At 47.1% G+C, this 24951-nt stretch overlaps 1 protein-coding gene across 2 annotated transcripts; it reads left to right on the top strand.

The window, feature by feature from the left end:
• Positions 1–1173: 1173 nt before the first annotated feature.
• On the top strand, positions 1174–23869 carry LOC144689963 (zinc finger C2HC domain-containing protein 1A-like). 2 transcript variants are annotated; one of them, XR_013578741.1, is made up of 8 exons: positions 1174–1631; positions 1723–1986; positions 6555–6674; positions 8047–8182; positions 15215–15510; positions 18869–18931; positions 20239–20299; positions 23651–23869. XR_013578741.1 is itself a non-coding variant. In XM_078557489.1 (8 exons), exons 2-8 carry the CDS (start codon positions 1795–1797, stop codon positions 23670–23672), a joined length of 894 nt encoding a protein of 297 aa, XP_078413615.1. In that variant the 5' UTR covers positions 1282–1631; positions 1723–1794; the 3' UTR covers positions 23673–23869. The 2 variants fall into 2 exon arrangements, 1 of the variants encoding a protein (XP_078413615.1); XM_078557489.1 differs by having other exon boundaries at positions 1282–1631; positions 18865–18931.
• The last annotated feature ends 1082 nt before the right edge of the window (positions 23870–24951 follow it).

The following is a 24951-nucleotide window of genomic DNA, read 5'->3' as shown; positions in this document are numbered from 1 at the left end:
CTGGAAATTCTGGCAAAGTTGTAACCAGCTGTTATTGGTGCCAAGCGACTCTTGGTGAATTCAGAGTGTACCCTCAGATCTATCTTCTCACTAAGCCAAATGGTCTGTCTCATTAATTACAAGTTCCATCATAGTGATGTTAGCCTTGAACCAATCAGCACTTTTCCACTCTTGCTTCCCATATGTTGAGTGCGCGATATTGTAGATGACGTCTCGCAATATGCTCAATTTCACTTCTGCACTCTGTGTGGGAATGCCAGAGAGTGCTTGTTCAATCAAGTATTGTAGGAAACACAGCACATAATTTTCACAAAGCAAGATCCCACAAACATTAATGCTATCTGCGTTAATGATGAGGAATAAATATTGGCTCAAGGCGTTGGAGAGAACTCCCCTACTCTTCCAAACTTCACTATGGGATCTTTTACCTCCACCTGCAAGGGCAGAAGGACCTCAACTTACTGTCTCATCAGAAAGAGAAAACATCCAACAGTGTAACATTTGCCTCAGCACTGCATGGGGAGGATCAGCTGTATTACATGTTCAAGTGGGAGTTTAACTCACAACCTTCTGTCCAAGAGATGAGAAGTGCTCGCCACTGAGCCTTGGTCAACATCTACAATCTTTTAAAATTTCAGCGTGTGGTCAACCTTACCCACTAGTCTTCAATTTTCTCATCTTCTCCCCCACTCCCTTCAACCTGGTAACTGGACTGCACTTTCATTTTTGGCCACTCAGTGTGGCCTATCCTCACTCTTCTGTATCTTCACACCAAGTCCTCTCAATCCCTTAGCCCCCTGACCTACATTAACCCTCGCTGCAGCTGCAAGTGACTGCTAAGCTGGCATAGTGACCGCTTGCATTCGAGCATTCACTGGGAACCTTAAACTTGTTGGGGTGAAATTAATCACGTGCAGTAACACAAAGCAGCTGATAGCAAGTTCCACACAGCAATATGATGATAATCAGATAATCAATTTTAATGATGTTGGTTAAGGGATAAATATTTGAGCAGGACACTGAGGCTAACTCCCCTGCCATTCTTCAAAATAGTGCCATGGGTTCCTTTACATCTACAAGAGAGAACGGCTAAGTTTGACGGTTCACCGACAGTGCAGCATTCCCTCAGTACTGCACTGGAGTGTCGGCCTAGGTTTCTGTGTTGCTCAAGTCTCTAGAGTGGAATTTAAAATCACACCCTTCTGACATTGAGAGGTAAGCGTGCCACCTGCTGTGCCATAGCTAACATCCACAGCTACTGAAAGCAATGGGTTTATTTTTGGGAGAATGGCCTTTCACATACCGGATTTTCCTGGGTCCTTATTAGCACTCTCAGTGCATTATAGCCTCTGTCCGCTGAAAGAGATAAGAATGGACCAACTGTCTTTCTCTCTTCATTCTCGGGATGTGGGCATTGTTGGTGTATTACCCACCCCTAGTTACCCTGAGAAGGCAATTGAATGGCTTTGCTGGGCAGCATTGAGGAGTCAAATCAACCTGGTGTGGGACTGGAGTCACATACCGAGCCAGACCGGGTAAGGATGGCAGATTTATCGAGCCAGACCGGGTAAGGATGGCAGATTTATCGAGCCAGACCGGGTAAGGATGGCAGATTTATCGAGCCAGACCGGGTAAGGATGGCAGATTTATCGAGCCAGACCGGGTAAGGATGGCAGATTTATCGAGCCAGACCGGGTAAGGATGGCAGATTTATCGAGCCAGACCGGATAAGGATGGCAGATTCCCTTCCCTGAAGGGAGTCAGCCGAGATTTTACAACAATCTTGACAGCTTCATGGTGACTTTTACTGTTAGCTTTTATTTAGAAACTGCCAGGGTGGGATTTGAATTCAGACATTTGGATGACAGTCCAGTAACAATGGATCTGCTGAAATTTTTAATATTTAATCTTTTCTTGAACACAGAGCAGAATCTGAACCTTGTGCCCTGTAGAAACTGTGGAAGAAGTTTTGAACCCAGTAATCTGGTAAGTTTGTACAAGATTCATTTCCTCAGTTTCCTTCTCAGCCTTCTACTTTCTGCTAAGCATCTCTGAGAACCTTTTTTATTGCTTTGCTCTGCGTCTCTGCACTTGCTTCTGTTTTATGAACCATGATTTAAAACCTGTGTCTTTACTTGCCGTTCCCCAACCACCCTTGAGCTCGCTGACCTACATTGATGCCCAGTCAAGCGATCTCTTGATTTTAAAATTCTCATCCTTGTTTTCAAATCCCTCCATGGACTCACTCCTCCCTATCTCTGCAATCTGCTCCAGCCCTCAACCCTCCGAGGTATCTGCACTCCTCTAATTCTGGCCTCTTGAGCATCCCCGATTTTAATCATTCCACCACTGGAGGCCGTGATTTCCGTTGCTGAGGCTCTATTCCCTCCCAACACCTCTCCGCCTCTCTACCACACTTCTCTCTTTCAAAATACTCCTTAAAACTTAACTCTTTGAACAAGCTTTTGGTCATCTGACCTAATATCTCCTCATGTGGCTCAGTGTCAAATTTTGTTTTGCTCCTGTGAAGCACCTTGGAATGTTTTATTAGTTAAAGGCAACATATAAATATGTTCTTGTTGAGATTGTAGGGTCATCCTCATCACTTGCTAGACCTGAGGCTATGAATTATTTCTTAAATGGGAGGGTTTGGTGATGTTAAGGCCTAAACAAGCATCTGGGCACAGGCGGCCATCTTGGCACCTTATGTCCTCTAATAGGAGGAGTTTTGCCAACAGGTTTCTGTGCCACCATTGAACAGGGACACTGTAGATGTCCATGATGCTTGCTGTCCCCCTTTTCCCCACAGTTCCCTGTCAGAGTGAATATTCAAACCCACGGCAAATCTCAAACTCAAGCCTGCCTTTGCAGACCATTTTGAGTGATGGTTAAGGAAGGAACTGTTTTGTCCGAAGCTCGACAGGTCAGTTTTCTTGCTCGGCCTGTCTGAGGGAGGCTTTGCTGCCTGTGGAAGCTTAATTTCTTGTGAGAAGTTTGAAAGAAAGAAAGACCTGGGGCCTTTCACCATCTCAGGACGTCCTGAAGCGCTTTACAGTGAGTGAGGTAGTTTTGAAGTGTGGCTCATACTATCGTATTGTAGGAAATGCAGCAGCAGATTTGCACACAGCAATGTTTGTAATCGGTTTCAGCAGTGCTACAGATGTTCAGCGATAGTCCCAATCACAGGGCCGCCAGGGCAGTCAACACAGGCCACCATGACCCCCAGGATTACCCTGGAGTCTCCAGGAATTAAAGATGAACCCACAGGACTCCCCTGGGAGCAACTCCTGGAGAAAAATCATAGGATTATTGTTAAAAATGGTATTTTCATGTTCTTTGAGCCCTTATTGCAAGTGGGAAAATTGACTGACTGCCATTCAAGAATCATCCAATGGGGTAGCAAGGAGTCTTTTCACAGAACCACAGAGTGCAGAAGAGGCCCTTCGGCCCATCGAGTCTGCACCGACACGTGAGAAACAATTGAACTACCTACCTAATCCCATTTACCAGCACTTGACCCATAGCCTTGAATGTTATGATGTGCCAAGTGCTCATCCAGGTACTTTTTAAAGGATGTGAGGCTAACCCGCCTCCACCACCCTCACAGGCAGCGCATTCCAGACCGTCACCACCCTCTGGGTAAAATTGTTTTTTCTCACATCCCCTCTAAACCTCCTGCCCCTCACCTTGAACTTATGTCCCCTCGTGACTGACCCTTCAAATAAGGGGAACAGCTGCTCCCTATCCACCCTGTCCATGCCCCTCATAATCTTGTACACCTCAGTCTTCTCTGCTCCAATGAAAACAACCCAAGTCTATCCAACCTCTCTTCATAACTTAAATGTTTCATCCCAGGCAACATCCTGGTGAATCTCCTCTGCACCCCCTCCAGTGCAATCACATCCTACAATGTGGCGACCAGAACTGCACACAGTACTCCAGCTGTGGCCTCACCAAGGTTCCATACAACTCAAACATGACCTCCCTATTTTTGTAATCTATGCTTTGATTGATAAAGGCAAGTGCCCCATATACCTTTTTCACCACCCCACTAACATGCCCCTCCGCCTTCAGTGATCTATGAACATACACGCCAAGGTCCCTTTGTTCTTCAGAACTTCCTAGTGTCATGCTGTTCATTGAATACTTCCTTGTCAAATTACTCCTTCCAAAGTGTATCACCTCACACTTTTCAGGGTTAAATTCCATTGCCACTTATCTGCCCATTTGACCATCCTGTCTATATCTCCCTGTAGACCAAGACACTCAACCTCACTGTTAACCACCCGGCCAATCTTTGTGTCATCCGCAAACTTACTAATCCTACCCCCCACATAGTCATCTATGTCGTTTATATAAATGATGAATAATAGGTGACCCAGCACAGATCCCTGTGGTACGCCACTGGACACTGGCTTCCAGTCACTAAAGCATCCTTCTGTCATCACCCTCTGTCTCCTACAACTAAGCCAATTTTGAATCCACCTTATCAAATTACCCTGTATCCCATGTGCATTTGCCTTCTTTATAAGTCTCCCATGTGGGACCTTGTCAAAGGCTTTGCTGAAATCCATATAAACTACATCAACTGCACTATCCTCATCTACACACCTGGTCACCTCCTCAAAAATTTCAATCAAATTTGTTAGGCATGACCTCCCTCTGACAAAGCCATGCTGACTATCCCTGATCAAACCTTGCCTCTCCAAGTTGGGATAGATTCTCTCCTTCAGAATTTTCTCCAATAGTTTCCCTACCACTGACGTGAGACTCACTGGCCTGTAGTGCCCTGGCTTATCTCTACAACCCTTCTTAAATAGTGGAACCAGATTAGCTGTTCTCCAGTCCTCTGGCACCTCCCCCGTGGCCAGAGAGGAATTAAAAATTTGGGTCAGAGCCCCTGTGATCTCCTCCCTTGCATCCCTCAGCAGTCTGGGACACAAATCATCTGGACCTGGAGATTTGGCCACTTTTAAGCCTGCCAACACCTCAAATACCTTGTCACTCCCTGTATCAATTTGCTCAAGAACCTCGCAGTCTCTCTCCCCGAGTTCGATACCTTCATCTTCATTCTCTTGGGTGAAGACGGATGTGAAGTATTCATTCAACACTCTACCGATGTCCTCTGGCTCCACCCATAGATTGCCCCCTTGGTCCCCAATGGGCCCTGGTTATCCTCTTCCCATTGATATACTTATAGAATATCTTGGGATTTTCCCTACTTTTACCAGCCAGAGCTTTCTCACATCCCCTCTTTACTCTCCTAATTGCTTTCTTAAGCTCCACCCCACACTTTCTGTACTCCACTAATGCCTCCGCTGATTTGCTTCCCTTGTACCTGCTAAAAGCCTCTCTTTTCCTTCTCATTGTATCCTGAATATCTCTGGTCATCCAAGGTTCTCTGGGCTTGTTACTCCTTCCTATCACCATAGAGGGAACATGTTGAGCCTGTACCCTCCCCATTTCTTTTTTGAACGCCCCCCACTGCTCCTCTGTAGATTTGCCCACAAGTAACTGTTCCCAGTCTACCTTGGCCAGATCCTGCCTTATTTTAGTAAAACCCTCTCTCTCCCAATCCAAAACATTTTTTTACAACTTGTCAATTTCTTTGTCCATAACAAACTTAAACTGTACCATGTTGTGGTCGCTATCACTAAAATGCTCCCCCACCACCACCTCAGCCACCTATCCAGCTTCATTCCCCAGAATTAGGTCCAGCAATGCACGGTTCCTTGTTGGACCCTCTACATATTGACTTAAAAAATTCTCCTGTACAAATTTCAAGAAATCCACTCCATCCAAGCCCTTAACACTATGTCTATCCCAATTAATGTTGGGAAAGTTGAAATCACCTAATATAATTACCCAATTGTTATTGATATTACACACCTCCACAAATTGTTCACATATTTGCTCCTCTATTTCCCGCTGACTATCTGGGGGTCTATAATAAACACCTAATAATGTGGCTGCCCCTTTTTTATTCCTAAGCTCTACCCACAAAGCTTCATTCAATGCCCTTTCCAAGATATCATCTCTCCTTACTGCAGTAACTGATTCCTTAACTAATAATGCAACGCATCCTCCTCTTTTACCCCCTCCCCTGTCTCGCCTGAAGATTCTATATCCCGGAATGTTGAGCTGCCAATTCTGCCCCTCCCTCAGCCACGTCTCAGTGATGGCTACTATATCACAATTCCACGTGTCAATCCTCACCCTTAACTCATCCGTTTTACCTGTAATACTCCTGGCATTAAAGTAGAGGCCATCCAGCCTCACTCCCTTGAAGCTTATTGCAGCTGATTGGCTGTGGATAAACAGGACGTTGCGAGAATGATTTGTTAAGTAACCAATGGTGGAGGGTGGGCTGAAAGATCATGTGATGAAACTACCAGGAACGTGTCCCACCAGAGTTGGCACCCTGATTGGGGATGGGGGCAGGGAGGAGATTAGGGATAAACTTTGAGAAGGAAAATCCTATTAAAAGTAAGCTTCAAATTATTAGAAGCTGCTTCTGAACCGCTGTAAAACTCAATGACTTCTTTTATTTTAAGGAAAGACATGAACCCATCTGTAGCAAAGCCGCTAATAAGAAAAAAAGAGTATTCAATTCATACAAGCAAAGAGCTTCTGGGACAGGCGTTTCATCGGTGAGGGGGCCACCAGCTGCAAAGGTAGAACTGATCCCTGAACACTTCATATCGCTTGGAGCGCAGGCTCTATGTCCCTGTGTCGATAGTCAATAAACTGAAGTGAAAGCGTTCAGGTGCAAGGGCTGAAGCGTGGGGGGAGATGAAAGTGGGATTAGTATGGTTGTGGTTAAGAAGTCAGTAGGTTGTAGAAAAGAGCAAAGACTGAGATAAGGAGTGCCACAGTTTTGGTTCTAGGAATTTGTGATCTGGAATGTGCTGCCTGGAAGAAGGATGGGAGCAGATTCACTTTCCAAAGGGAATTGGATAAAAAGCTGAAGGGAAAATATTTTGTTGGGCTATAGGGAAAGAGCAGGGAGTGGGATTAATTGGTAGCTCTTCCAAAGAGCTAGCACAGGCTTGATGGGTGGAATGGCCTGCTACGCCGTGTGATTCTATGAAATAGGCCACAGCAGCACTGGGTGTGAAAAATATAGAACAGAAAATGCTGGAAACACCGACAGAATCTGTGGATAAAGGACCAGAGTTTGTGTTTCGTTAACTGTCTCTCTCTCTCCAGGCGCTGCCTGAGCTGCTGAACATTTCCAGCGTCTTCTGTTTTCATTCCAGATTTCCCGCATCTTCAATATTTTGCTTTTGTGGAAAACGTGGATTCAAACTGTGAGGGTGCAGGCAGAAGGAAGAGTGTCTTTATACTGGGCCGTGGGTTATGTACAATTATTTCACACATTGTTCACCTCAGAGCAGAGAAAGCTAAGCGGAGGTTTGATCGAGGTGTTCAGAATCATGAAGGGTTTAGGTAAAGTAATAAAGAGAAACAATGGCTGAAGGTTTGAGAACCAGAGGGCATGAGTTTAAGGTTAAAAGCAAAATACTGCGGATGCTGGAAACCTGAAACAAAAGCAGAAAATGCTGGACAAGCTCAGCAGGCCTGACAGCGTCTGTGGAGAGAGAAACAGAGTTGATGTTTCGAGTCCGTATGACTCTTCTTCAGACTCTTTGTCTTCTTCAGTTTAAGGTTATTGGCATAAGAACCAGAGGCCACATGAGGATAAACTTCTTTTTCACGGAATGAGTGGTTAGGATTCGGAATGCACCCTGACAGGGTGGCAAATACAGATCTGATAGTATTTTTCAAAAGGGAATTGGATAAATATTTGAATGGAAAACGTGCAGGGGCAACAGGAAGAGTGGGACCAGCTGGATGACCCTTCAAAAGATTCGGCACAGATTCGATGGGGCGAATGGCCTCCTCCTGTGCTCCACGAATCTATGATTGTGCATGGGGTTGTTGGTGATGCTGTGTGTAGAGAATTCTTTATTTGGGAGCGTCTTGCATGCTGAGTGGAAATGATTTAAATTGCAAATTATTCCTTGTTCTGTGCCCCTGCTGCAGCATTCGCCACCCGTATCACATTGGAGACAACAGCATGAAGATTTCATCAACAGCATCAGGTCAGCCAGACTTGCAACAGATGCTGTAAAAAAGGGACTTCCACTTCCACCTCCACCACCTGCCAGCATCAATCCAGGTGCTTTGCTTTTATTGAGTTGCTTTTATTTGCTGTTTAATTTGTACATCTCAACACAAAGTCATTCACAATCCAGATTTTCATACAAGATGATTTTACAAGTCTCTCAAAAATCATAATCTTCACAGGTTATTGAGCAGAGAAACCTCCTAAAGAATTTCCTCTGGAGTCTCCATAGGGTCTATCCTTGGCACCTCCTCTTCCTCGTGGACATCCTGCCCATTGGCAACTTCATCTGAACATATGGGGCCAGATTCCACATTCACTGCTGATGTCTCTCCCCGAGCTCTACCCCTCACCCAGCTCCACCCCACCCCTGACTCCACCCCTCACCCCGACTCCACCCCTCACCCTGACTCCACCCCTCACCCTGACTCCACCCCTCACCCTGACTCCACCCCTCACCCAGCTCCACCCATCTCCCGGATCCACCCATCTCCCGGATCCACCCATCTCCCGGATCCACCTTCGCCAGCTCTACTCCTCCCCTGACTGTACCCATCCCCAGGCTCCACCCCTCACGTGGCTCCACCCCTCCCTGGCTCCAGCACTCACCCGACTCCACCCCTCACCTAGCTCCACCCACCCCCTGGATCCACCCCTCCCACAGCTCTACTCCTCACCTGGCTCCACCCCTTGCCTGGCTCTACCACTACTCTGGCTCCACCCCTCCCATGGCTCCACCCCTTTCGTAGACCCACCCCCCTCACCCTGGCTCTAGCCATCCCCTGGTTGTAGCCATCCCCCCCCCGCTGGCTCCACCCCTCCCTCTGGCTCCTGCCCTCCCCTCCCCGTCTACCCCCTCCCCGGGCTCTACCCATTGCTTGGCTTCATCCCTGCCCCCTGCTCTACTTATCCAATGACTGCACCCCTTGGCTCCACCCCTCCCCAGCCCCAACCCACCTCCATCTCTCTTCACCCCCTTCAGCAGCCTATGTTGTCAGAGAATCAAACATTTGAAAGATTGAAGCCGTTGTCTTTGGTCCTCGACACCATCTCCATTCCTTGGCTATCGATTTCATCGCCCTGCCTAGCCCCTGTTTAAGGCTGAGTCAGGCTGTTCACAAATTTGGTGTCCCATTGACCTCTCTTCCACCAAAGCCTCCATTGTAAGAGTCTTCTCCTCGTGTGAAAAAGTTTTTACAGATTACTCTCTTGAACCATCTCGCTGTAATTTGAAGATTGCCCCCCAACTCTTCTTCTGGATTTCCTCACCAGACTAAATCGCTTCTCTGTCAAATCCTTCTATCATTTTAAACAACTCGATTAGATCACTCCTCACTCTCTCATATTCAGGCTGCCCTCATAATGTAACCTTTTAACTGTGGGTACTATTCTGGTGAATTAACGCTACACCCACCCCTCCACCACCCCCACCTGTTATAAAGGTTGTTTGGTGTTTCAACGAGAGGTCTGAGGCTTGTAAGGTTGAACATAAACTGCATATTGGTAACCCATAACTATGTACATCGCCAAGGTACAGCCCTGCTTAGGTACTGTCTCCAGGCCAGCTCCCGAGACTGTACTGCACAGTCTACTATCATATGACTGTCTACTTCATACTGTGGGGGTTACTGTTCTCCAGTCCCCCATTAACCTTTACACTGCCGAACAGCCTTATCCTACACCTGCCCCCAAGTCCTTACCCAAATACATTTATAATACAATCTTTCCTTTACTTGCTACCCCTTCTCTCCCCCACCGGCCACCCCCTCCCCAACAAGTCTCTGACTTTATAAATTCAGACGGTCTTGAGGCTTGACAATTCTTCAAGATCTCTGTCTGTCAGGTTTGGAGGAATGGTCGTCTCAGTTGCTTTGGGTTGACTTTGTCATTATGGCGCTGAAATTGTCGTGCTCTGTGTTTCTGGTACTTGGTTGTCTCCGTTTGACTGGCTTTTTGTGCTCCTTCGGGCTGCGTTTTCCTTTATTAACAACCGTCTGCTTTCTTTGGACTCCGTGGTTTTGCCCCGTTCCTTCCGAAGGAAACGTTCACTCCTCTCATTCCGAGGGTGGAGTGGGATTTTCTTTTTCCGTGGGATCCGCCATGTTCGTGCTGGATGTGGATGTTTCAACAATGAAAACTTAATTTCCACTCGTTTCACAATTTCAGCTATTTCGTTTTTCAACAGCTCAATGGTTCTCAGTATGTTTGAGGCATCCAGTGTTGTTTCTTCTAGTTGCTTCAGCATCGGGTTTACATTTTCCAATCTTATTTCTGTCTTCTTTCTCTGTCTGCAGCATAACTTTGTCCTGGTCCTTCATTTTGGTTTCACTATTGGCCAGGTCTGTCTCCGGTGAAGTATGAACTTGTTTCGGTTCTGTTATTGTGCTACTCACGGCCTCATTATCCCGCTCGCAGTTTGGAAAGCTCTACGGCTTTTCCTCTCAATGCCTCCTCTTTTCCATTCAGCTACTTCTTCAGTCTTCAGTTTCTTACTTGTAGCTTTCAGCTGTCCCCTGGAATATTGAACATTGCTGAGTCTTCTGGTGCCAACTGGTTCTTCAGTTCATTCAGAGTGACATTAAATTCATTTTGCTTCTCTCTTGTTCTCAGAGGAACAAACTTTGAACTGAGGGAAAAGCAAAATACTGCGGATGCTGGAAAAACTCAGCGGGTCTAGCAGCATCTGTGGAGAGAGAAACAGGGTTAATGTTTCAGGTCCGTATGACTCTTCTTCAGAGCTAGCTCTGAAGAAGAGTCATACGGACTCGAATCGTTAACTCTGTTTTTCTCTCCAGATGCTGTTAGACCTGCTGAGTGTTTCCAGCATTTTCTGTTTTTGTTTGAACTGAGGGATCCTTGTCACGTGTGAAGGTCTTTTAACAGGTTTTCCTTTTCTTTCCAAAGCTCAATTGCTTCACCTTGATTTTTCTTGTCATTCAACAGAGTCTCCTGAAGTTTCTTCTGCTGTTCTTCCATTCTACTGTTCAAAACAGCCTTCATTTCTTCATGCTGCTGAAGGGTTCTGTATTCCTTTTGCATATGATCGTGAAGGACAATCAGCTGTTCTTTCAACTGTTTATTTTCTTGTTGACCTCTTGGCAACTCACGCTGTGATTCAGTGCATTGCTTTTTCACTACAGATAGCTCCAAAACTGGTTTTGCTGACGTAGTATTCAACATTTTTTTGCTCCTCATGTTTATCCAGGGCCATGTATTTATCCTTTAAAGAGTCTTTCAGGGCTTCTTTGTTTTCTCACCAACTTCTTTGAGCACCTTTTCTGCCTGCAGTTATGTCTGACTGTACTTCTGGTTGAGTTCCTTCCAACTCACCTTTCACACAAACATTCTCCTGTGGAATTGTTTCATTTTCTTTTTGCAGGTTTTGTTTGTTTTTGGTTATGTCAAATAGCTTTCCTTCATTCACAGCCATCTGCTTGCTTTGGACTACCACCTGCTGTTGCAATTCAGGTAATGTGTCAGCATTTTCAAAAAGCTCTATTTTTAAGCCTTTCAGCTGCTTCTCAGCCTTGTCTTTCTTCTGTGCTAAACTCTTGTGCACTGACGTGGCCTGTCACCATGGCCAGAAATTCCACCCCCTGGGCGCTCCCTGTGCAGGCGGGGGGGGGTTCCCTGAGTGGTTCCCTGTGCTCTTTCGCGCATGCCCGCGGAAGAATGCAGAGATCTCCCTGAGACATGGAGGTGCCTCGGGGAGATTTGTTTCAGTGTTAAACTTTTAAATAAAGGTTTTTAAAACTTTTAGAACATGTCCCCTCGTGACATTGTCACATGAGCTGGGATATGTCAAAGAATAAATGTATAAATTTTTATTAGCTTTTAAAACACTTCAGGAAACCTCATCCCGCCCGTGGATGAGGTTTCATGAAAAATGCGAAGGCCGCCTGGGCTCTTCACCTGCCCCCCGCCAACCTGAAAATCTAACTGACGAGCGGTGACGTTGGGACGCACGCCCGCCCGCCCGACATCACCGCGCGTCATTTTACAGGTCGGCGAGTGGGCCCCACCTCCTCGCTCGCCGACCGGAAAATGCCTCATCATGTTGTGTGCTTGAGTATTGTATCCCTCGGCCTGGGGTCTTCTATCTCCATCGGTGCTTTATTGGGGGCGTTCTAGACCTTTTAAGGTCTGCACTCTCCACAATTTGGAGATTAAAATATTTGTCAAAGGCTTTTATTAGCTCCTAAATGTGGTGCAGGATTCATCTATACTTTGGTTTAGGATTACTTCATCTGCAAATACACCAAACAAGTATAAAAATGTACTTCTTCTGATTTCTCACTTAATCCTTCTCCAAGACTCCCAATCTTAGATTGGTTTGGCCCTTGCCTTAGCCTAAACCGGCCTATTAGTTTTGATTTACTATCCATGGCTGTTTTTTGGTAACAGGTGAGTACCTCATTATTTTTCTTCAAGATGGCTCTGCAGCTGCTGGTTTTGTTTTTCTCTCTGAGCTTCTTTCCGCTCTTTGTCAGTTTCAGCAGGTTCCCACTGCGATCGTGAGCCTTTCTTTTAAACCACTGTCTCCACAGGGAACCTCAAAAGAAGACGTTTGGGCCAACTATTGGATTTTTGAGCCTAGGAATCACCTGAAAAGTCATCTTTAAATTCTGGCTGCTCTTTCTCACAGCTTTTCCCTTTCAATTCAACCCGGCCACCTCCTGTTCCGGTTCTGGCTGGGACCCTCGCTGTAGCTTTCTTTTAGTTGCACTCTGGATGTGCTGATCCTGATGGCCGCCTATTTTCAGAGGTAGCTTCAACTTTTCTACTTTATTTTTTTGCTCACCCTTCTTGTGATTTGACCAGGTCTACTAACTCTGCTTTCACTCGGGGTCTTCTGTTCATATCCACAGTGGATTTTATTTTTTAGCCTTTTTTCCTTTTTACAAAATTTTGCTCAGCCTTCCTGTGATTTGGCCAGGTCCTTTGACTCTGCCTCTATGTCTGATCAGATCTGGATTCTCATCTGCACAGTAGATTCTTTTTCTGCCTTTTTTCTGTTTCTTTGAATTTTGCTCAGCCTTTTTATCTAGATGGGTCCCTTGTTATGGCAAGTGGACGGTAGATGCCAAGCTGCCCAAATCCCAGAGGGAAACTTGAAGCAGCTGCCACAACTATTTTTGCAATTTGTACTTATTTCGAGATGCAGGCTTTGAATTCAGTAAAAAGGCCACCACATCTTATAGGATTCTTATAAAACTAAATTAAACCTTTATTGATGGAAGAAATGATTTTAAACACATACACAGATCTACAAATTACTACCATGATAACTTCTAAATCCCCTAATTAATCTAAACCCCAGTTACACCTCCATTAAGACAGCAGTGAGACACAAAGGTTTTTAAAAGCCCCAGGCAAAGTAACACACAATACAATGGACAGTCAAATTCAAAGTGATTTTTTTCTCAGCTTCAGTTCCTTTCAGACAGCAGTCTGAGGCTTAGATGCTGGAGGTTTTTCACACTTGATAGATCTTAGAATTCCTGCCTTTACACAAAGCCTTCTCCCCTTTATACATATTTTCCCCATTTGAATGCAAAATCCCATTGTTTCACTATATCTTTGGACTTTTACCTCTCTAATAATACATTTTACCAGTAATCTTTGGGAAAAATAAACACACTGTTTCTTAACTTCTCCTGGCTAGGTGTAATGTTTCACTGCCTCTTTTGAATTCAAGCTAGTCTGGTTTATTTAAAAGTGCAGATGTTCCCTTTGCACCTTACATTCTAAACTTCCCTCATGTTTACCTATTTAACATTTCAAACTTAATTTATCTTTTGATACATTAAAAACTTCACACCAGCTGCCTTTAATTCAATTAAGCCCAATACACACACAAAAACACAGAACAGACCCCACTATTACTCTACTTTACAATAAATTCCAATAACATTTTGAAAATTATTATATCTTCCTGACACCCTTGACCCTGCCTTCAATCAGGTCTGGCAATGGACCCCCACATGGTCTAGTGGAGTCCTTCAGCCTCCATGTCTGTAATGGAGCTTTCCAACTGTGTCTTCAATTTCCTTCTGGCAATTTCCAACTGCATCTTCAATTCAGATGCAGTTTTCTCAGGTTAGGCTTCAGTTTCTTTACTTCTTCATGCTTTGAGATTCCAGGTTCCTTCTCCAGCTTCTCTGGGATTTTGGGGTCCATCCTTCACTGCCACCATGTTGTAAAGTTTGTTTGGTGTCTCACTAAGAGGCCTGGAGGCTTGTATGGTTGAACAAAAGCTGTATATTGGTAACCTGTAACTATGTACATATCCAAGGTATTGCCATGCATGGGAGGCGTCTCCATGCTGGCTTCTTCCGGACTCTACTCCACAGACAGTCTACTATCATGTGACTCCTACATCATACTGTGGGCGTTACTGTTCTCCAGTCCCATATTAACCCTTACTCTGCCAAACACCCTTATGCTACACTGCCCTCCCTCCAAGGCGAGTGTATACTTCCTGAACTTGATACTCCGAGGGAGTGGTGTAGAAGGGACCTGACCAAGGCTCTGCATAACTGAAGCATCACTTCCACTCTTTGTATTCCAGCCTCCAAATAAAAAATAACATTCCATTAGTCTTTTTTATTACTTTCTGTTTTTGTGCCCTCGATTTTAAGCATTAATGTACCCAGACAACAGTGGGTCAGTTGGCTTTTAGAAGGTTAGAACACAGGAGGCCATTTTGCCCATGGGATCTTTTGCATCCACCTGAAAAGGAAGATGTGACCTCAGTTTAACGTCTGAAAGATGGTGCCTCCAATAGGGCAGCACTCTCTCAGTACTGCACTGGAGTGTCAGCCTAGATTCCATGTGGTTGTATCTGGAGTGGGATTTGAAATCACAACCTTGTAACTCAGAGGCAAGAGTGCCACCAACTGAGCCACAGCTGACACTATGGATAGACTAATATAGAAGGCAATCTAAGTGAACACTTAAGCAATACACGATCAAAGGAAATGAAACCACGGCTACCTGATATGTAACAGCATGGCTGTGTGTGTGTTGAGCTCTGTTCAAGATGTGATTGTGTTTGACATTAAGCTGTGTGTAATTTACCCACAGATTACGTTGAGTGTCCATACTGCAATAGACGCTTCAACGAAACAGCTGCAGAGCGACACATCAACTTCTGTAAGACCAACGTCAACCGCAAGACTGTGCCCAGACAAGCCCCACCGCCTTCGTCTTCCTATCAGCCCAGAGCTCCACCACCAGTGGCACAAGTTCAGTTGGCCTCTAAGCAGCCCACAAGCTCAGCCAGAGTTCCAGCTTTGTCATCCACCTCATACCAACCACCGAGAGGCCCTCCTGTACAACCCCCTGTACGGAAAACACAACCAACATATTCACCACCCTCGGTAAGTTCATTTCACCCAGTACGGTCACCCAGTCCGGTAAGATCAGCCCGGCCTGTATGGACACCTGGTTCAGTACGGTCACCCCATCCATATGGTCACCCTGTCCATACGGTCACCCGGTTCAGTTTGGTCACCCTGTCCGGCACAGTTATCCTGTCCGGTACAGTCACCTGGTTTGGTACGGTCACCCAGCCCGGTATGGTTACCCCATCTGGTATGGTCACCCAATTTGTATGGTCAACTGGTTTGGTACGGTCACTCCATTTGGCATGGTCACCCAGTCCAGTATGGTCACCCAGTCCAGTATGGTCACCCAGTCCAGTATGGTCACCCCGGTTGGTATGGTTATCCCACCCGGTACGATCACCCGGTCTTGTATGGTCACCTGTCTGGTATGGTCACCTCGTCCGGAATGGTAACCCAGTCCGGTACAGTCACCCCATCTGGTATAATCACCCCGTTCGGTACAGTCACCTGTTCCAGTACGGTTACTCCATCAGGTACAGTCACCCCGTCCAAAGCGGTCACTCCATCCGGTACAGTATACAAGCGCAATAAGTGATTAGGAAGGTAAATTAAATGTTGGTGTTTATTACAGAGGAATGGGATATAAAAGTTGAGAAAAGTTGCTGCAGCTGTACAGGGCCTCAGTGAGACCACATCTGGAGTACTGTGTATAGTTTTGGTCTCCTTATTTGAAAAAGGAAATAATTGCTTCAGAAGTAGTTCGGAGAAGGTTTACTTGACTGATTCCTGGGATGAAGGGGGGATATCTTATGAAAAAGGGTTGAACAGTTTAGGCTTAAGCCCACTGCGGTGGTCTTAATGAAACATCTAAGACCCTGAGGGGACTTGACAGGGTGGATAGTGGGAGGATGTTTCCTCTTGTGGGGGAATCTATATATAAATTAGGATTAGAAGCAGCAGTGGGCCATTTGGCCCCTCGAGCCTGCTAGAGCTAGGGGACACCATTTAAAAATTAGCGGTCTCCCATTCAAGACAGAGATGAGGATTTCTCTGAGGGTCATTAGTCTGTGGCATTCTCTTCCCCAGAAAGCATTGAGTTTATTCAAGGCTGGGTTCGATGGATTTTTGATAGACAAAGGAGTCAAGGGTTATGTGGTGGGGGGCGTGCAGTCAGGAAAATGAAGTTGAAACCAAAACCAGATCAGCAACGATCTTATTGGATGGCAGAGCAGAGCAGGCTCGAAGGGCCGAATGGCCTACTTCTGCTCCGAAGTCCCATTTTCTTATGTTCCTAAGCCACTCAAGCCGATGTGGTCACTGCACCTGGTATGGTCACTCCACATAGCCGCAAGGGACAGATTTTGGGAATATGATGACTGTGTTTCTCCCCTGTTGAGTCTCACCCTCTGAAGGTGACCACACCCCACCCCACCCCGGCTCCCACCACCCACTTTGTTCCAATACGTAGCTGTGGGAAATTGTAGCCGTGCAGCCCGTCGCCCCCACTAACTATTCTCGGCGTGTGAGCTGGACACTACCCCTTGGCCTGGCTATTCCATCATCACCAGCAAGGGGTATAGCAGTAATGGTCTCCTGTTCCTGAACCCTATCTAGTGACTGGTGCTCAGAGTCAAAAGGTGCAGGATGTGAGATTGGGGTTCAGGCTCGGATTGGGCTGTGATGCCCTTCCTGGTCAAATAGTCAACTGTTATTTATTGTCGAAGCGTGTACAAGTTGACTGGCTACTTGTGTGAGATGAGTGCGAGGAGCTGGTACCCACTGTACTTGGACTCAGTAAAATGAGCAGGGAAAGAGTGGATGTCTGGCCAGAAAAACAACTTCCCGTATCTTATAAGGTGCCAATTCTGGAAAGGAAGAAGTTGCTTTTACATATCACCTGTCACATCCTGTCCCAAAACTCAACAAGGCTTGAATTAATTTTGAAATGCAATCACTGTTATGATCAACCAACCAGGTAGCCAGTTGCTGCAGAGCAAGATCCCATAGGGAATAATTGACTTCAATGACCAGATAATCTATTTCAGTGATGTTAGTTGAAAGATAAATATTGGCCCCAGCAGGCTGGGGAAAACTGCCCTGATCTTCTTTCAAAGGATTATTTACGTCCACCTGAGTGGGCAAAAGTGACCTCAGTTTAACGTCTCATCCAAAAGATGACACCACTGACAGTGCAGCATTTGCTCAGTACTGCGCCTCCAATGCTGCAGCACCCCGTCAATACTGACCCTTCAACAGTGCAACACTCCCTCAGTACTGACCCTCCAACAGTGCAGCACTCCCTCAGAACTGCCCCTCTGACAGTGCAGCACTCCCTCAGAACTGCCCCTCTGACAGTGCAGCACTCCCTCAGAACTGCCCCTCTGACAGTGCAGCACTCCCTCAGAACTGCCCCTCTGACAGTGCAGCACTCCCTCAGTCATGGCAGTGCTCCATCAGTACTGACTATCTAACAGTGCAGCATTCCTTCAGTACTGCCCTTCCGACAGTGCAACCCTCCCTGAATACTGATCCTCTGACAGTGCAGCACTCCCTCAGTACTGACCCTCTGACCGTGTGGCGCTCCCTCAGTCCTGACCCTCAGATATGCCAGCGCTCCCTCAGTACTGGCTATCTAACAGTGCAGCGTTCCCTCAGTACTGATCCTCAGATGATGCAACATACCCTCAAAACTGACCCTCCAACAGTGCAGCACTCCCTCAGTCCTGACCCTCAGATATGCCAGCGCTCCCTCAGTACTGACCCTCTGATAGTGCACGCTCCCTCAGTACTGACCCTCCAACAGGGCAGCATTCCCGCAATACTGACTGTCTGACAGGGCAGCATTCCCTCAATACTGACCCTCAGATGATGCAACACACCCTCAAAACTGACCCTCCAACAGTTCAGCATTCCCTCAATACTGACTGACAGGGCAGCATTCCCTCAATACTGACCCTCAGATGATGCAACACACCCTCAAAACTGACCCTCCAACAGTTCAGCATTCCCTCAATACTGACTCTCTGACAGTGCATGCTCCCTCAGTATTGACCCTCTGAAAGTGCGGCACTCCTTCAGTATTTACCCTCCTTCAGTGCAGCACTCCCTCCGCACTCCCCTTCCTCCAGCGCAGCACTCCCTCACCACTGCAGTGGGGTGCCAACCTGGATTTTGCATTCAACTCCCTGGAGTGGGTCTTGAACCCACCACCTGGTTGAGAGGTGAGGGAGTGCGGCTAAAGAATTCTGAGAAATAGGTGAATCTTGACTTGTTAATGTGCCCGTTAATGAACTGAGCATACACGGTACAATCAGATCGTTGAAACTCTGGCTCAAAATGTTAATGATTGTTTTCTCTTTACCATCTCCCCCTGTCCCTGAATCAAAGACAGCAGGTTCCCCATCAAAAGGCAAACTGACTTCAGCTGCCCAAGCTGTCATGGGAATGACCAGAGGTAAGAGCCGTGCATTGAGTACCCATGCTGTAATTTCAGGATAACCAGGCACAACTGAGAGCTTAGAACTAACTGGAAAGATTGAACAGGCCTGAGGCTCTTTCTGAAAGGAAAGAGAAAGCTTTTGAGATAGCATGATCAAGGTCTGTAAAATGAAAGAGGGGTTGATAGCATAAAGATGTTTCTGCTTGTGGGGGAGACCAGAACCCAAAAAAAAGCAAAAACATTTAAAAATGAACAAACCAGGGTTAAATAAATATAAGATCATCACCATTAAATTCAATAAGGAACCCAACAACGACTAGTATCTGAAAATTTTCTGACATCATTTCTGCATTCAAATGCGATCAAAAATGATCAGCGATCAATGATCAATGTTCTCATTTGGAATGTGTTTTGCATGCACAGCACCTGGTTCTAATAAAACGTCCCATCAAACTTCATAGCAGCATTATAAAACAAAATGTGACACCGAGCTACTAAAGGACATATTAGGGCAGGTAACCTAAAGCGGGGCCAAAGAGGCTGGAAGCTCTTAAAGGAGGACGGTGAGGTAGAGAGGTTTATAGGGCCGAGGCAACTGAAGGCATGGCCACCAGTGGTGGAGAGATTAAAATTGGGGATGCTCAAGGGGCAGGAATGAGGAGTGTAGAGATCTCGGAGGATTGAGGGGTAGAGGAGATTACAGAGATAGTGGGGCAGACGGCAGGGGTGAGGCTGTGGAGGGATTTGAAAACAAGGATGAAAATTTTAAATTCGAGCCAATGTAGGTCGGCAAACATGGGGGAGGGTGGGTGGGACAGGTGAACGGCATGTGGTGTGAGTTAGGACACGGGCAGCAGCATTTTGGATGACCTCAAGATTACGGAGGGTAGAATGTGGGAGGCCAGCCAGGAGTGCAATGGAATGGTCAAGTCTGGAGGTGACAAAGACATAGATGAGGGTGTCATCAGCGGAAGAGCTGAGGCGAGATAGAGACAGACGATATTACAAAGGTGGGGATAGGCGATCTTGGTCATGGGTTGGCATTCAGGGGAAGCCTCTTTACCCAGGGAGTGGTGAGAATGTGGAGCTCACTACCCCAGGGAGTGGTTGAGGCAAATAATATAGATGCATTTAAGGGAAAGCTGGATAAACACATGACAGAGAAAGGAATAGAAGGATATTCTGATCGGGTGAGATGAGATCAGCTGGGAGGAGGTGCATGAGGAATAAATATCTATTGAATTGAATGGCCTGTTCCCCTTCTGTAATTTTGTAATTCTGTGAATTGTAAAATGTGTTTTTGTATATTTAATATGTTGAAGATTACGATGATCCATCCACCAGCCGGAAATCAGCCAGCATGAAAACTTCTTCCACACAGCAGTGAGTACACACGCAATGGGGGATCCTCCAACTATTTATTACTGGCTTCAGGCAGGGGAATGGGCTCTGCAGAACTCTGGCTTGTCAGTGGGGCACATCCAGCCGAGTGGGAAGCAGGAAAGATAGTGACATCGTGGAAATGTCACTGGGCTAGTATTCCAGAGGCCAGGCTAATGATGTGGGAAAACAAAAACAAAAATACCTGGAAAAACTCAGCAGGTCTGGCAGTATCTGCGGAGAGGGACACAGTTAACGTTTTGAGTCCGAATGACCCTTCAACGGAGCTAAGTAAAAATAGAAGAGAGGTGAAATATAAGCTGGTTTAAGGGAGGGGGTGGGACAAGTAGAGCTGGATAGAGGGCCAGTGATAGGTGGAGATAACCAAAAGATGTCACAGACAAAAGGACAAAGAGGTGTTGAAGGTGGTGATATTATCTAAAGAATTTGCTAATTAAGGGTAGAAAGCAGGACAAGCAAGGTACAGATAGCCCTAGTGGGGGTGGGGTGGGGTGAAGGGATCGAAAAAGACTAAAAGGTAGAGATAAAACAATGGATGGAAATACATTTAAAAATAATGGAAATAGATGGGAAACGAAAAATCTATATAAATTTATCTCTACCTTTTAGCCTTTTTCGATCCCTTCACCCCACCCCACCCCCACTAGGGCTATCTGTACCTTGCTTGTCCTGCTTTCTACCCTTAATTAGCACATTCCTTAGATAATATCACCACCTTCAACACCTCTTTGTCCTTTTGTCTTTGACATCTTTTGGTTATCTCCACCTATCACTGGCCCTCTATCCAGCTCTTCTTGTCCCACCCCCCCTTAAACCAGCTTATATTTCACCCTTTTTCTATTTTTCCTTAGTTCTGTTTAAGGGTCATTCGGACTCGAAACGTTAACTGTGTCCCTCTCTGCAGATGCTACCAGACCTGCTGAGTTTTTCCAGGTATTTTTGTTTTTGTTTTGGATTTCCAGCATCCGCAGTTTTTTGCTTTTATAATGATGTGGGGACATGGGTTCAAATCCCACCACATGGAATTTAAATTCAATCAATAAAAATCTGGCACATACAGCTGATTACAGTAATGATTACCATGCAACTATCATTGATTGTTGTTTTAAAACCCATCTGGTTCACCAGTCCCTTAGGGAAGGAATTCTGCTATCCTTCTCTGGTCTGGCCTACATGTGACTCCAGACCCACAGCAATGTGGTCGACTCTTACCTGTCCTCTGAAATGGCCTAGCAAGCCACTAAGTTCAAGGGCAATTAGGGATGGGCAACAAATGCTGGCATTGCCAGTGATGCCCACATCCCATGAAAGCAATGAAGTGGGAGGCAGCTTCCACTGAAATGGGTCAGCATTGAAGGAAAATGGCTGGTGATGTAGGTAACCATCAGAAAATGAATTTCCATGTAGATAAGTGGTTGAGGCATTACATTTTGGTAATAAAACTAAGGTCAGGTATTACTTGGGTAAGAATCTAAATGGGGTAGAGGAGCAGGGGTACAATACAGGCATCACTAAAAGTAGCAAGACAGGTTAATGTGTTTGTAAAAAAAAAAATCAAGCACTAAAGTTTGTTTCTAGAGGGGATAGATTGAAAATTAGGGAAGTCATGCTAAGCTTGTATCGAACCTTGGTAGGGCCAAGCTTGGAGGACTGCATACAGTTTTGGTCACCATGTTATTGAAAAGGATATAGATCCACCAGAGAGGGTGCAAAACAGATTTACGAGGATGACACCAGAATTGGGAGGTTTTACCTATCAGGAAAGGATGAACAGACTGGGTCTCTTTTCTCTTGAAATGAGAAGGCTGAGGGGTGACCCGATAAGAGGTTTGCTAGATACAGAGACATTGTTTCCAATTGTTGAGAAGAGCAAAACTAGAGCCATTAATGCAAGAGAGTCACCAAGAAATTCAATCGGAAAGTCAGAAGAAACTTCTTTACAGAGAGTGCTGAGAATGTGGAACTCACTACCACGGGGAGTGGGAAGCTTGAGAAGGATATGCGAGGAGAAGGGAAAGAGGGTTACGATGATAGAATTAGATTGAGAAGAACAGAAGTCGTGAGTGAAGCAAAGACACCAGCATGGACTGGTTGGGCTGAATGGCCTGTTCCTGTGCTGTATATCCTACATAACTAAGAGAGGGAGCACAGGAGGAAAACACAGGCAACAAGAGGTCAGTTGACATATTTATGGGACCTCCAGATCAGCAGCAACTACGCGTCACCATTCGTTTAAATGGATCATGCCCCTGCTTCCTGGAACATAGTAACACTCTGTGTTTCATGTTAGTTCCCCACTGTGGGGCCCGAATGCATTGACACAGCAAACCAGGTGCATTTCTTGATGGTGTCCAAATTGAGGCCTCAGAACTGAACTAAACTGGTGCTTTGTCATCTCTATGGGTGCCCAGGGCTTGCCTGTAGGGGCCTTGCAGATTTTGCCCCTTGTCAAACTCCGCAGATAAATCTGGGGGAGGTCAAGACGCTCAGTTGGGTGAAAGAAGGCAATGGGGGCAAAGTCGGATTGGCCACTCTGTTTAAACGGAACTGGAGGCCCGTAAAACAGTCACAACAACGTTCAATTTTGAGCACAGTTCCTTTTCACTTCATCTGTTGTGTTAGATCCACACACACTGTGTGTCTTATTGACCTAATACAAAGCCTGGAGTGGATAGCCCCATGTTAGTTTATAGTACATAAGGAGACCATTCAGAGCATCATACCTGTGCTAGCTCTGTTCGATCAGTCCAAACACTGATCCCTCTGCCCCACATCTCCCTATGTTCCTCTCCAAGTGTTTATCCAATTGCTTTCCCTTGAAAGTCTCGGTATTCCCAGCCTCGGCTGCTTGTTGTGGAAAAATTCCATGCCCTGTCTGTAACCCTGGCTGTTTATGTGCCAACGCAGCACAATGGCAGCATTCCTGCTTCCGAGGTTTTGAATTCAAACCTCAGCTCGGGGGATGTGGATCTGTAATGTGGACGAGTGCTTCAGTGTGATGCTGAGGAGGCACTGAAGGGGGTGGGTAGAGAGTTGGAGGGAGGGTGGTGAAGAGAGAGAGAGACTGTCTTTTAGTTGAGAAACCCAAGCTTCAGTGCATGTAAAGATCCCACAACAAGTACACAAGTCTCTGCAAGTGCAGGAAGATAAAGCCAGGGAAAAGTTGTTGGAACTTGGGGGCCAATCACAATGGAAACCTCCCAGAGAATCCCTGGGAAATTGGTTTTACCGAACAGCCAATGTGGATCTGTGCAAACCCACTGGAAAATCAGACAGTAATAAGATAAGGCTCTGGTCAGAGGGTACACTGTCTCTTTCTCTGATCTTTCCCAGGTCTCGATACGGTCGGATGTAATGGCAGAGTATGAAGAGTGGGAAGATAAGAGCTGAGGTGCTACAAGTGCTGTCTGTAACCCTGCGGCAGAACTGAGTCCTGTGGTGGGATTGCAAGTCCCAATATCATTGCAGCTGCACCTCATCGTCCTCATATGTCATCAGCATCAACTGGTCTGTCACTGCTCCCCACCATCAAAAAGCAGTAAAATTCAATTTAATACCCTGCGTTTTATTTCGTGGATAAGGGGGTGGAGGAGAGAGGGACGGAGGTGAGGAGATGGGGCGATGGACCAGTGGTTGGGGGAGGGAGAGAAGGATGGGCAGTGGACTGGTGGGTGGGGGTGGGGGAGGGGATGGGCAATGAATGGGCCTGTGAGTGGGGAGGGGGAGGGAATGGGCAGTGGGCGGGAGGAGAGGATGGACGATGGACTGGCGGGTGGGGGACGGGGATGGACGATGGACTGGCGGGTGGGAGGGGTGGGGGACGGGGATGGACTGGCGGGTGGGAGGGGTGGGGGATGGGGATGGACGATGGACTGGCGGGTAGGGTGGGGGACGGGGATGGACTGGCAGGTGGGGTGGGGGACTGGGATGGACTGGAGGGTGGGGTGGGGGACGGGGATGGACTGGAGGGTGGGGTGGGGGACGGGGATGGACGATGGACTAGCAGGTGGGGTGGAGGACGGGGTTGGACTGGCGGGTGGGGTGGGGGACGGGGATGAACTGGAGGGTGGGGTGGGGGACGGGGACGGACTGGAGGGTGGGGTGGGGGACGGGGATGGACTGGCGGGTGGGGTGGGGGACGGGGATGGACTGGAGGGTGGGGTGGGGGACGGGGATGGACGATGGACTGGCGGGTGGGGGACGGGGATGGACTGGCGGGTGGGGTGGAGGACGGGGATGGACTGGTGGGTGGGGATGGGCGATGGACTGGCGGGTGGGGTGGGGGACGGGGATGGACGATGGACTGGCGGGTGGGGTGGGGGAATGGGGATGGACGATGGACTGGCGGGTGGGGTGGGGGACGGGGATGGACTGGTGGGTGGGGAGGGGGACGGGGATGGACTGGCGGGTGGGGTGGGGGGCGGGGATGGACTGGCGGGTGGGGTGGGGGAACGGGGATGGACTGGTGGGTGGGGAGGGGGATGGGGATGGACGATGGACTGGTGGGTGGGGAGGGGGATGGGGATGGACTGGTGGTTGGGGATGGGGATGGACTGGCGGGTGGGGGATGGGGATGGACGATGGACTGGCGGGTGGGGGATGGGGATGGACTGGCGGGTGGGGTGGGGGATGGG

This window comes from Cetorhinus maximus, chromosome 14, assembly GCF_964194155.1.
Source record: "Cetorhinus maximus chromosome 14, sCetMax3.hap1.1, whole genome shotgun sequence".
NCBI lineage: Eukaryota > Metazoa > Chordata > Chondrichthyes > Lamniformes > Cetorhinidae > Cetorhinus > Cetorhinus maximus.
The sequence above is the reverse complement of the archived record's forward strand: the minus strand, read 5'-3'. Positions and strand labels throughout refer to the sequence as shown.

What these genes read in the sequence shown, in the direction of transcription:
- LOC144689963 (XM_078557489.1), top strand. Translation starts at nt 1,795, where the DNA reads ATGGTGACTTTTACTGTTAGCTTTTATTTAGAAACTGCCAGGGTGGGA. An exon ending in GGGGGCCACCAGCTGCAAAG is followed by an intron (nt 6,675 to 8,046) that starts GTAGAACTGATC and finishes CCCCTGCTGCAG; the next exon opens with CATTCGCCACCCGTATCACA. An exon ending in ACCTGCCAGCATCAATCCAG is followed by an intron (nt 8,183 to 15,214) that starts GTGCTTTGCTTT and finishes ATTTACCCACAG; the next exon opens with ATTACGTTGAGTGTCCATAC.